This window comes from Gekko japonicus, unplaced genomic scaffold, assembly GCF_001447785.1.
Source record: "Gekko japonicus isolate JY-2015 unplaced genomic scaffold, Gekko_japonicus_V1.1 scaffold907, whole genome shotgun sequence".
NCBI classification, from domain to species: Eukaryota; Metazoa; Chordata; class Lepidosauria; order Squamata; family Gekkonidae; genus Gekko; species Gekko japonicus.
Window position 1 is genome coordinate 188,717 of NW_015174870.1, and position 13,711 is coordinate 202,427.

Genomic DNA, 13,711 nt, shown 5'->3' on the forward strand with positions numbered 1-13,711 from the left:
CTGAGATCACTAATGTGGCTTTGTTTTAAAGCTTTACTCTGTGCAAAGCACCCCCCCCCTTTCTTCAACAAGCACATCTTTGTATTCATGGGCATATTAGACCACTATTGTGGCTTACTTGGTGCATGCTTTAGCTTTTAAAAAATAATACTGAAAGTAATGCATTGTGTGAAATGCCTTTATTCTCTTAGCCTCTAAGAACGATCTTTCCTTTTGAGAAAGCTGCCTGTGTAGTACTATACAAGTAGGGGACTTGGGGGCATCTCATTTCCCTCCCACACTGACTGTTCCCTCTGTTCTTCTCTGAAAACCACCATAGCCACTCCTCTTTTCCTGTTCTCCTTTCCATCCACCAGCCAACCTAACTTTATCAGCCCCTCTGTCTTCAGCTTTACCTCCTTCCCTCCTCCTGACAGTCTCTTCCCAGGAAAATGATGTCGAATGTTGCCATATGCTGGTCTGTTCCGGGTCCTGTTTGCATGGTGGGGAACTCGCAAGGACTTACAGGGGCATCTCACTTTCACCTGTATCCTTCTTCCCACACTATTTCATCTTTCCTTCATCCTGGCAGCCCCTTACCTTTCCTTGCTTCCTTCTCACTTTTCCATCCACCAAGCACTCTGGCTTTTACCTGCAGTCTTCAGCTGTATTTATGATTTATTTACTTCATTTATAGCACACCTTTCTCCATAATGGGGACCTAAAGTGACTTACATCATTTTCTTGTCCTCCATTTTATCCTCACAACAATCCTGGGAGGTTGATTACACTGAGGTGTGTGACCGGCCCAAGGCCACCCAGTAAACTTCCATAGCAGAGAAGGTATTCAAACCTGGCTCTCCAAGATCCTAGTCTGAAGCTTTAACTGCTACACCCCACTGACTGTCATGGCATGGCTGCTGTTGAACAGTAGCAAGCAGCCGGGCCTAGGTGAGTCATGCAAATCAGGCAGTAGTAAGCGGCCTGGTGGTTGCTGGGGGGGCCTGCCCCCAAAGCGTCCTCCCTCAAAGGCCAAACCAGACCTGGAAAAGGCCCTGTCCTCTGTCTCTGACTTTTAGTGATAGAAACCAAAGCTTGAAGAATGGCACTATATTGTCATTGCCTAGCAATGGCCATAGAGGATATTTGTTTCTTCTTCTGCTTCTATTATTGTTTTGAGGGGGGGAGGCTAAGCCCCCTTTTTTTAGATTCCGTGTTTGCAGAAAAATCTGAGGCTTTGCTGATGTTTGTAGAAAGAACTTTTGTGTCTGTTCGTGGATCCAGTGTCCATATTTAAGTATCCACAGATGGAGCCATGTTGAGAATTAGATCTATTGATGATATTGCAAAGTGTATCATAGAAGCCTCTGTGCTTGGGTTTGGCAACTGAGTACTTCAGGGCCAATTCTAGTCCACCCTAAGCAATGTCAGTTGGCCCCTCGTTTGCAACCCATAGAGAAAAAAGGTAAGTGGAAGAAAATGGGTACCATGACACAGAGATGACAGGAGATTTCTGTGGTGGGCAGAGAGAAAGAAGCTTGGCTTGCCACCTTTCATCCTGTCTTCAAATGTGATAGTTCCTTAAACGTAAGTGCTGAGAAGGTCTACATGTAGACCTTTAGATGAAATGAAGCTTGTGTGGTGTAATAGAAAATAACTACCCTGTGTCAAATGTAGTGTAAGTGGGAGAGTATTTCTGCCCATTGATAGTTGATAATCCATTCGGAGCAATACCAAGAAGTCTTTTGCTATTTTGTTCCTTGTTTGCTGCTTCCTTCCGTTGAAAAAAACAACAACCATACTAGTCAATTATGCCACATTTGGGCTCCCTTGACATTGAGATGGAAGTTTTTCTGAGACACTGAAATATTCTCACTCCACTATAAAAGAATGTGGTACTTAGGAAGCAAAGACAAGTTCTGAATATGAGTACTGTATCTTCTGGACTTCTGGGGTAGTGGCTGTGGGAGCTTGTTACCCATCCTCCCCACAGAGCGGTATACAGGCAGGGGTATTCAGTGCTCTTCTCCTCTTTCTTTAGCCTTTTGTGGTTCTTGAGGTGTGTGTGTGTGTGTGGGGGTGTTCCTCAATTCAGCTCAGTTAGGCTTCTGTTCTTTCAGCCAGCCTCATTCCCATGTAACCCCGCCCCTTTCTGCTAAGGCCCCTTCTCAGTGGACTGGACCTACCAGGAGCATTTCATTCATGTAGAGAAGCTCTGCCCACCCATCCTCCTCCCATGCTCATTTGGGTTATGGTTTTCTGTCCACCCTCCTTGCTGGCACCTGGCTGAGAACTGAATGACACCCAAACCTGGCCTGAGTAGCCACTAGTTCTGCCCCTGCAGCTGGCAGCACTGACATGACCATGAATCTAGCCTATATAGAAGTTCTCTTACTGATCCAGGATACTGCCTACTCATCTAATGCTGGTTTTTAAAAATGGAAGGGTTGGGTGGGGGAACACGCTACCTATTTAAACTGACTTGGCAAACAAATATGGGAAGAGGGCATATGATACATGTCTGTGTGCTTGACAACCTTGTCAGATTTGGGATTAATTTTCATCATCTGTCAATGTAAATCACACTTAATTTGCTACTTTCAATTTCATATTTGATGCAAAAGCAGAACTGAATTTTCCTTGACACAGAAGCTGGCCAACTTTTAATTAGGAAAGCATCCTATGCAAGTTCCCCTACAGTCAAAAGGAATTGAACAGTAAAAATTTCAAGGGGATTATTCCCTTGGGGGTTAGTATACTTCAGGATGATTCAACCTGTTTTCTTTTATTTTTTAGGATGGGATGAATATGTGTATGTTCATGCAAAACACCTTAACCAGACTTATGAGGTAGAGAATTTTTTAAAATATACCAAATCTGGAACTGAAATCTTTGCAGAGTTTTCAAAAGTAGCATCTAACTTTGAATGGCATGTGGGGCTCAGTCCTATAGTTAGGTTTGTAGGAGTGTATGTAAGAGGATTGTTCTCATCCTCCACTTTTGTGTTTCCCAAAAACCTCTGTTGAAGGTTGGAGAGCCCCCATGAATGAAATGCCACACAGAATGGGGGCTACACAGATGTGGAGGAATTTAATAACATCACAACTCTTGAGTGCATGCAAAAGTGAGAGGTGACTTTGCCAAATTTCCCTTTCCAATTGCATCTCCCCAGCCCAATTTCCCCACTAAGCCTTTGCAAATTGGCTTCAGGGTGGGGGGGTGTTGATGGAAAGTGGGGAATATCCTCTTGTGTTGACCCTTTCTGCTCCTACATTTGTAGGATCCAAACAAATATCTTTAAGGCTAGATAGTTTTGGAAACTGAACACAGATCTGGCAGATTTTTCCAGAAGAAAGCTTATCAAAATCTGGGATATACTTCTTTAGCGATAGAAAAAGTTGAAATCTTCTGGAAATGTGGCCTCTGCTAACTTCTATCTCCCCTGTCACAATGGAGGCCAGTCTCTTCTGAAAGGTTGGCAAGCAATGCCTGAACAACCTACATAGGTACATAGATGGAACATATGCAGAGGGGGCGAATGATAGTTCGATCTACCATCTGTTGTTGTTTTTTCTCCACACAGTAGATTTCTCCTCTATCCAGTATGTATTAGTATCTCCTTAGTGATCAGGAATTCATATTTCTTTTGCACCCATGAGTGTGTGTGTATGTGTGTGTGTGTGAGGGGGGGGGGTTATTTCTGGCCTTTGCATATAATTTTTTTAATGTTTGACCTAAGCTCTTGGGGTAAAAAAAGTTATTTATCTGACATATAATCATGTTCCCCGTTATTTGGAAACTTTCTCTAAGCGACTGTAGACATACTGCTTGCATTATGCTTACACAGAGTGAGAAAGAAGAATAGCTGTTGAAGGACGCAGAAGAATGAGGCAGAACATGAAAATGAAGGCAGTGCTTTCTGAATTTCCAAAGAAGAAAACAAGATAGCCAAGTTCTTAAGCCATGTTCTCCATCATGCCCGTGGAAGTAAAGTGTGTGCAGAATTAGGGCTGGCACTCTCCATTACCAACTAAGCCAGTGTGATGTGGTGAACAGAGTGTTGGACTTGGTTTTAAACTCCCACTTAGCCCTGAAGTTCACCAGATGACTCTGGACTAGTCACCATTTCAGAAGCAGGCCAGAGAACTTGTGACAATAGAATGGAATGTGCATTTCCCTGAGCTCCTTGCAGGAAGTCAGGATAATTGTATAATTAACAATTAATCGAGTATGAAAAATGAAAGTACCATTGATAAATCACCTGCATATAAACACTGATAAATCACCTGCATATAAACATGTCTGTCACAACACTTGGTAGATTCTGTATCTATGTTCTTTCTGTAACAATTTGTGTGTGCCTTTTTTTGTATGAAATATGCAAAAAAAAAAAGTGAAATGCAACAAAATATTCTGTGGGGACCAGCTGTGTATGAGTATGTCAGTGGCTCATTCATCTGTTTCTTAACAGTCAGAGAAGTAGCAGGAAACTAAACAAATGTGTAAGGGCCAACTGTGCATAAGTCTGAAAAATATTTCAAATCATAGGCAATTATTAGTGCTGATATGAATAGCATAACTTCTGATTACTTAACATTGTGTCTTACTTGGAGCTATAATTTTGCATTGTTGTTGTTCTCCCTATATGGCAGGTTACCTCTAATAACAGTTGCTTTAGTTCAAGGAAAAGCTCTGGGAGGAGGAGCAGAACTGACCACTGCATGCGACTTCAGGTAAGGCAGTAGGCATTGCTGAATGGGCTAGACCATGTCCAGGGACTGTGCCCAGGGACAGACTTGACAGCAGACCTTGAGTGATCCTTCCTTTCAGTTGTTTCTTGCTTTTCAGGCAAAACACATCACAGTACAGAAGGAAATTTTAAAAAATAATTGTGCTAGTTTTTATGATACCTTAAAAGTACCATTTGATTTTAGCTAGCAGTTGACTATTACCCTTGGGTACAAATTGTCACTTTAACAAATAAACGATTGAACAAACTGGGAGACTCTGGAACTAGTTAACTCTCACACTGGATTAGATCCTATGAACTGTAAGCAGAAGATGTTTGTGGTACTTTCCCACTGCCAACAGCCTTCTCTGAAAACCTGATGTCAGAATCACAGGAGCCCCACGGACAAATTGCCATATGGGGTAGGGGGTGGGGAGACTGCTGTGAAGAGGGGAATTGGGTACCATCTGCCTCAATTCTTGCTTGCACTGTTGGAGCTTCTTTTGTTAGCAGTTAGATTTGTGTCCAGTAGTATCTTAGAGACCAACAAGAGTTGCAAGGTGTAAACTTTCGCGAATGAAAGCTCCCCTTGTCAGACACTGTAGATTAACAGAAACTCCTCCAGCTGAAGAATAAGAACATAAGAGAATTCATGTTGGATCAGGTCAATGGCCAATCCAGTCCAACACTGTGTCACACAATGGCCAAAAAACTGGGTGCCATTAGGAGGTCCACCAGCGGGGCCAGACTCCAGAAGTCCTCCCACTGTTGCCCCCCAAGAACCAAGAATACAGAACATCACTGCCCCAGATATAGTGTTCCATCTATACCTTGCAGCTAATAGCCACTGATGAACCTCTGCTCCATATGTTTGTCTGAGGAGGAGTGATGTTGCATGCATGGTGATGCCCTGTCACATTGGTCCTTTCTACACTTGGATCTCATCCCTGGTTTTATCAGAGTTCAACTTGCGACACAATACCTTGCATTTATCCCTGGTTACAGCAGCATCCGTTTATCCCGGCACAAGTGTGGGTCGAAACCAGGGTGACCTAAATGTAATGTGGAAACAAAAAATACCCCAAGATAGTTACAGGGGTGAACTCGAGCATAGTGTAGAATGTAAGTTTGGGGACAGGGTTGAACCAGGATATTGTTCATGTACCTCCCGTGATTCAACAAGACCTTTCTAGAGGCCTCAGGCAATTGCTGGAGAAAGGAGATGTGAGGAAGATCCACAAACATGGTTCATAGGCTGCAACTGACTGTCTGGATCTTTACATATCTTATGCCCTTTTCTTCCATGTTATACAAAGGCTGGATTATGAGAACTCTTCATTCTGAATAGGATGAGCAGAGAGTTTTCTAGATTTCCACTTATTTATAAATCATGATGTTATAAACACTGTTTTGTTGGCGTCCCCTCCCCCTTTTATTTGAGCAGCTCATTCCCTGTAGCATGCTGCTGGATGATGAGTAAATGTTTATAGCACAAACATGCCTGGGAGATGCCAACAACTTGGGATTCAGGCATTAGCAAATGTAGCACTGGTCTTGCAAATTGTTTTTCTTTCTTTTTTTGTTTAGAACTTTTCTGTTCCTCCTCTCCAAAGACCTTGCCCAAGGTGGTTAACAACAAAAATAAAATAAGTCGTGCGATCAGATTAAAACAATTGATAAAATTCCAATAATATTCTCAATAGGAAAAAAAATCAGTTAAAAATATCAAATGGAGGACAGGCTAAAGAGAACGGGTTTATACCCAAAGTGGTACATAACACAAGTGTTTTGCTGTTGACAAACATGCACACTAAGGATGCTCATAAAATTCTTTCAGAGGGCAGCCATGTTAGTTTGCAGTAGAACACCTAGATTCAAGTCCAGGAGCATCCAGGGGGATTTCCCCCCGCTTTCGAGCCCCGATTTCCTCCCCCACGGAATCGACGCCTGGGGGAAACCCCACCCCCGCGTGCACGTCACCCGGATGTGACGTCACACGCTGGGGCGGGGCCACAGCCATTTCCCCCTCAAATGGCTGTGGCCCCGCCCCAGCGTGTGACGTCACATCCGGGTGACGTGCACGCGGGGGTGGGGTTTCCCCCGGGCGTCGATTCCGTGGGGGCAGAAATCGGGGGGAAATCCGCCCCCCGGGGGCATTTGGCAGCCCTAGCTCTGGCACAGCTGTTCCTGAAAGAGCAGTTTGTGTCAGAGTTCTCTCAGCCCCACCTACCTCACAGGGTGTCTGTTGTGGGGAGGGAAATGGAAAGGAGTTTGTAAGCTCCTCCCCCTCCCCCCTCCTTCTTCGTTTAAGTGTTTGAAAGTCTAAGATAAATGGAGCTTTGACTCTCGAAAGCTCATATCCCCAAAACCCTGTTGGTCTCTAAGGTGCTACTGGACTTGAATCCAGCAGTTCTGTCCCACTGAACTTCTCCGCCATTTACGATCTGTCCACTCACCTGCAGAACATATCAAAATAGACCCTGCTAGGCTATTTTTGCTGCTCCTTTTTTGCCACCTGCAGGGCAGTGAAGTAAAACTACTTATTTAAATATGTACTTTGGGGTATGTTATATGACGGCAATCCTAAACAGAGTAAAGGCTTCTAAATCCATTCCAGTCAATGGGCTTAGAAAGGTGTAACTCTGCTTAGGGTTGTAATCTGCAGCGTTTGTTGAGCCAAACGCCCAAGACATGTCATATTGAAGAAATGCATCTTAAATAAGTATGCATATTTACATGATTGGGACTGGCAGTGTTGCAAGGGCTATGTGAATCTCAGTGTATGCCTACTAAGTGTTAAATAGCTTTTTGCTCATTAATTCATTCAGACTTCTAGCCAGATGCTTGTTGCAGGTAACACATACTTAAAATATTGATGTGAAGTTAGCCTTAAATAAATTAAGCATCCCCATCACTCTTTTGTCTGCATTGCTAAGAGCTATCCAAATTAATAGTAATAACAAAAAACATACAGTGTTTCACTGAAAGTCTTCAAGATTTATCAGAATTTCACACTAATGGCGCATATGTCTTGAAATGCCATTATCAGATGCTGACATCTGAAGAATGCTGTTAAGATTAGTTTGGTCGATGGTAAGGAACATTAATGCAAGTTAATATATAAGATCACAGGTGGTTGGGTGGGGTGTATTGAGAATCTATCTCCATGGGCCAAGTTATTTCTCCTAAGTGGATTGTCACTGTTGTAGCATATAGATCTATTTCAGCCCAGTGTAATATCAGTTGCGTCTGTTGGCATTCATGCATATTCTATATTTCTTTATATCAGTCCATCTAATAGTAAAGCCTTTGTGAGGAGCATGAAAGCATCAAAACTGAGCCACCCACAGACAAGGAAGGGATCTCTCTACATACTCGGGATATTCTGCATATGTGGGGAAAGTGTGATTCTTTAAACCAAAACAAAGGAAAGGAAAAGAAAAAACATTCCAAAATGGCCTGATGAGGACTGAAGATACTCCAGTAGGGATAGAATGTAGAGTTGGGTTGCTATTTGGGGGGGGGGCAGGGGAGGGGGAAGGAGGAGAAATCAGCCTGCTCATGCCCCTGAGAGCTTAGAGAACCCTGGCCAGAAGGTGGGATTTCCATATCATCCCCACCTCTACATAAAGCCCCTGCTTCTTTTTTGGAAGGATTGACCTTTGATAACGCGTGTACATAGGGTTGTTTCTGTCTCACTGGCTTGTGCCAGTTATTTTCTAGCAATCTGGGGTACCTCTTACATGTAACTTTGCTTGTTTTTCTTTGGATGTCATTGGGATCACCCTTGCTTTCCCTCTCTCCTTTTGTGCAGTGTTAAACAGAGAAGTAATAACAGGTGCTTAGAGTGTGAGACTAAAAAAAAAGTCAGTTCATTGTATCTGAGTCCATGTAATTAGGCAGCTGACATAATATAAATCTGGCAGGAAGCCCCGATCTCAGGATACTTGGCACTGAACAATATAAAGCTAAAACATTTCAGCCTTTTAAAAGCCATTTGTAACCGGGCATACTTCAGCCACACAGTTTACATATTACAATATAATTACAAACATGAAGCACTGTTTAAGTACAAGCTTGCCTGAGGTGGGAGGCTCTAGTTTGATATTCTCTGTTTTAATTCTTCTGCTAAGTGAAGATCTGTCCTTAGCTTTGGTCACTTGAAAACTTCACCCAGAAACTGATAGCAGTAACACAGGAATGGGAGAGGAATAGGATTCCACTTTAGGTTCAGCTAGGTCATTGCTAGTGTCTGAGACTGGGTGGGGGAGGGGCAGTGTTAGCAGGGTTCTTCCCGTCTGAGCCTGTTTCTGTAGGGGCCCCATTCAGTGAGTTGCAAGCAGATCTCTCCAGCACTCCTTTTTCGACTGCAGACCTTTGCTTCCGTCACCTGAATCACTAGTGAGGATACTGGGGACCCTTAGGAATGATGTAGGATGTGGTACAACTGGCTACAGCTGGAGGGTAGAAATCTGCAGAATTCATGCATTCCTCCCCTGTCTTAAGCAGTACTCTTGCCTATACACACTGGTTAAATCTGAAACAACACTACTACTCCCTGCAGAATTAGACTAGAGGTCTGTATTTTTTTCTTTGAAGAGGTCACTTTGGACAAGATTTTCTGCTCTTAGCAGCAGGGATAGGTTCATGAAATCATTCTGAGATTCTGTGTACTGAGAAGTGCCGGGGGGGAAACAAATATGTGGATGGATAGAATTTCTGTAATCATCAAAGCTACAGTAATCAATTGTTTAAGCAAACTTTGGAGCACAGCCCCTGTTCCAGTTAAATATGTATGGGCCCTCAAGTCACAACTGACTAATGGTGACCCCAGCAAGGGGCTTTCAAGGCAAGTGAGAAGTAGTGTCATGGGCATGAATGAGGATGAGCTGACAGAGCCTGCAGAAACCACAGCTGGCCCCTCTGAAACAGTAGAGGAGGATAGCTGGCAAGTGCCTGTAACAGTAGTCTTCACACCTGGTCCAGATAAGAAGAAAGAACTGCAAGACTGGACTACTATAATGCTCTCTACATGGGGCTGCCCTTGTTGCAAATCTGGAAGCTGCAGTTAGTGCAAAATGCTGCGGGCAGGCTCCTGATGGGCCTCCCCATGTGGGAGCACATCCAACCTGTGCTGAAGGCATTGCACTGGCTGCCGAAAGCATACCAAGTTTGTTTCGGGGTGCTGGTTCTCACCTTTAAAGCCCTTTATGGTCAGGGACTGATATACCTGAGGGACCGCCTTTCCCCATGTGTTCCCCAAAGAACACTGTGGTCAGGGTCCCAAAATCTATTGGCCCTCCTGGTTCCCAACGGTGCCAGGCTGGCCACAACCAGGGCCAGGGCCTTTTCGGTGGCGGCACCATACTATTAGCCTGATTGCTCTATTATTATCAATATTGGGGAATATGAGATATTATAAAATAGCAATAGGCAGTAAGGGAACAAACACCTTTATATACAGGGGTCCTGCTTCTTCCAGAAACACCAGAAATAGACATGGAGGCTAGTTTCAATATAAAATGATTCCTTTACTGTAGATTCTTCACAAGCAAACAATACACAAGCACACACAGTTACACGGCTTCTCGGAAATTAGATAGAAAATCAAGAGACATTCGCATGAGCAGGATATTTCATTGAGGGGCAATATTTACCTGTCCTCGGCGGGATGGAGCAATCCTTAGGAAGAATGAGGGAGACTATAGGGAAATGGGGTCATGTCTTGAACCAGCAAAGACACGTGGAAAGACTCTTGGGTAGCTAATCTAGAGTCAGCAATATAGGTAGGGTTTAGGTGCAGAGAGAGGGAGAGACCACATGGCTGGGCAACCCCTTTTATGAGGGGGGGCTTGGGGGGTTGGGCCAGGCTGGCCACATCCCCTAGTCACATGTCTCTTAGGGGTGGCCTAAGCTGGTGACATGTCTTGGCCCACCTACTAGTCCATCCCAAAAACATGCTATTAGAGCAGGGTTTAGGGGGAGGTGATTAAGGGAGTGGACAATATTGAGATCTAGTAACTTTGGGCAGAACAGTAGCACCTGAAGGGATTATGACTCATACGGCTAGAGTCATTGTCATTAAAAAGACTTGATTCTCTTATGGCTGTCTCTTCAGCAAGGTGAGACTTTCTGGGGGAGGGGAATGCTGCCTGCGTGTCCTGGAAGAAGCTTCTCATGGCGTTTGGATTCGTTTGTCTCTGGTTTTCTCCCTAGGTTTAAAGTGCTACACGTGGCTTAGGGAACTGGTCCATCTTACAGCGGTAAGAGGGCAGGTAACTTCCAGGAACCATTGGTACAACATCTCAAAGGAAAGCTTTCTGCTTCTGGGTGTGTGTCTAGCTGGCATCCTTTTTGGGTCACCACACAGTTCAGTCCCTTTTTACATACAGATTGCACAGTCCAGTTTTATTATTTATGAACTTTGTCCATAAGAGTGCAATATACGCCTTGCAGGGCAACAATACTGGTGGACTGAGGTCCCAGAAGAGAGCAGGGCCCTGCGGGACCTTCTACAGTTCTGCAGGGCCTGTAAGACGGAGCTCTTCCACCAGGTCTTCAAAGAAGGAGCCGCTGCCAACAACAACTGGAAGACATAGAGCTCTGTTCCCCGGTTTTGTCACCTACAACCTGTGCCTGCTGCATATATATGGGAAATATCAATGAGCTGACCATCAAGACTATCAAGACAGATCACTGAATGTATTAATATGACTGTTACCGCCATCGTTAAGCTATTATACTAATATGGATACTGCTAGCACTTTATATTGAATGTTTTATATATTGAATTGTTTTTAGATGGTTTTATGATTGTCACAGTTGTTATTTACGTGTTTTATCTTCTGCCGTGAACGAACAAACAAACAAATAAATAAATAATGATGTAAGCCACTTTATGGCCCCACTGGGGAGAAAGGCAGGATATAAATGAAATAAATAAATAGCTTATGAATAGCCATGCACACATTATAAACTTTCCTCCAATCTGTGGACCGCGAGAGAGTCTCTCCAGCCTCCATGTTCACACTGTCCTTTCAACTGTTCAATCTTATGACACAGTAACACAACCCTGTCCTTTCCCTCTTCTGCCCTAACCACCACCTCTGCAATCTCCTGTAAACATCACTGTCTAACTCACTACTTCTTTCGCCCATTTTCTGTCTCTGTCATTCTCCTTCCTTTTCCCTGACTACATACTACTGTCTCTTTTCCCTCCCTTTGGACACATGCACTGTTCATGGTCCAGCTCCAGCTCCACAAGCACAATACAAGATTAAGTAAATTCAGTTATGCTGGAGAGGATGGAGCACTGTGAAGACCAGTAGCCACCTTCAAACCATTTAGTTTAGCTGAGTCACCTGGGCTGAGGCAAGGAGTGGCGAGCACATGGTGGGTTGCTGATAGAAGGTAGGGAATTTTTCTTTCTCCCTTTGCCTTCCTAGCTGCTGTGTGGGAGCTGAGAGAGAGTTGGGTTCTTTGTAGCCTGATAGAGAGTGGTTCTGTTTAAGTCTGGGGCTGTTTGTGCTTTCGGGGTTCTTGGAGGCTGAGTGAGTTGCTGTGGAGTGCTGTTGATTGCGAGCCCCGCCCCCTATTGTGCTGGGCTCTGCTGTGCTGAGCTGCTGCGCTGTGCCCTGTGGCTCTTAGCCTGTGGCACTTGCTTGGAGGCCTTGTAAGAACCTGAGTAGAGGGCTGCTACTGAGTTCTGGGGAGAGAACTGCTGGCAAGGTAGCCATTTGGTCAGTCTCAAAGTTTTCAGGGTACATTACCACAACAAGAGTTTACATCATAGTTTGAGGAAAGTTCCTGAGGCTGTAGAAGGTAGCATTGCTCCAAGGAAGATGGATAACGAAGGACCTGTGTGAGTTGCACCATGATCATTTTTCTGCCATGACGTGAAATGCTTTACACATGCTGCAAGTGCAAGCTTATAAGAATGCTTGAGGAGAAGGTGGGAGAACTCAAGGCACAAATCTGTACACTGAGGAACATCAGGGAGGCAGAAAGCTTTTTAGACGTGAAGGAAGAGGGGCTCCTGAGAGAACGACAAGAGCTAGCAAATCCTGAGCAAGAGGAAGGAAGTAACAAGGAACAGGTGGGTGAGTGGAAGAATGTGACCTTGAGGAGTAAGGTAATCAGGAAACGCTCACAGCCAGTGGAGCTGCAAAATCGATACCAGCCGCTTCTGATGATGGAAGATCAGAATAGCACACTCCGAGATCAAAAGGATGTGACTGACATACAAGCACATAGGCAGAGAAGGAACGAAGCTATCCCACGGAGGAAGAGACGAGTAGTGGTGGTTGGTGACTCCCTACTGAGAGGGACAGAAGAAAATGTATGCAGACAGGACAAGGAATCTCGAGAGGTTTGTTGTCTTCCTGGAGCGTGTATCCGAGATGTGACTGAGAGAATTCCAAGACTGGTCAAGACCTCTGATCGCTACCCGCTCCTGCTGATCCATGTGGGTACAAACAATACTGCCCAAAGAAACCTTGAATGGATCTCCAAAGACTACGAGGCTCTGGGCAAGAAGGTGAAAGGCACAGGTAGTGTTCTCCTCCATTTTACCTGTTGAGGGCCATGGAGCTGGAAGGGAGAACAGGATACTGGAGGTGAATGGCTGGTTACGTAGATGTTGCCGTCGAGAGGGATCTGGCTTCCTGGACCATGGTATGTACCTCCGACATGAAGGACTGTTGGCGACGGATGAGGTGCACCTTACAAAGAATGGGAGGAATGTCTTTGCTGGAAGAATTGCGAACCTGATCAGGAGGGCTTTAAACTGAAGACATGGGGGGTGGTAAGAAAAAGTCTGATGTTGTGCAGCATCCCCGACACTAAGTTCAAGAAGGGGAGTGACCAGAGAATAAATGAATGGGTGAGAGGTGAGTTCAGTAATTTTCATGTAAAATCGAAGAAACCTACGATAGGAAAGGATGTCTGTAATCTGCTATGTCTTTATACTAATACACAGAGTATGGGAAATAAACAGGAGGAACT

At 44.4% G+C, this 13,711-nt stretch overlaps 1 protein-coding gene across 2 annotated transcripts in view; it reads left to right on the plus strand.

Annotated features, from left to right (window-relative positions):
- ECHDC1 (ethylmalonyl-CoA decarboxylase 1) overlaps positions 1 to 13,711 on the plus strand; it is a 46,032-nt gene that overhangs the window by 27,983 nt on the left and 4,338 nt on the right. For both annotated transcript variants that reach the window (XM_015424802.1, XM_015424801.1), the window contains exons 4-5: positions 2,776 to 2,828; positions 4,632 to 4,712. In XM_015424802.1, coding sequence (XP_015280288.1) covers positions 2,776 to 2,828; positions 4,632 to 4,712 — 134 coding nt within the window. The remainder of the gene's footprint in view (positions 1 to 2,775; positions 2,829 to 4,631; positions 4,713 to 13,711) is intronic.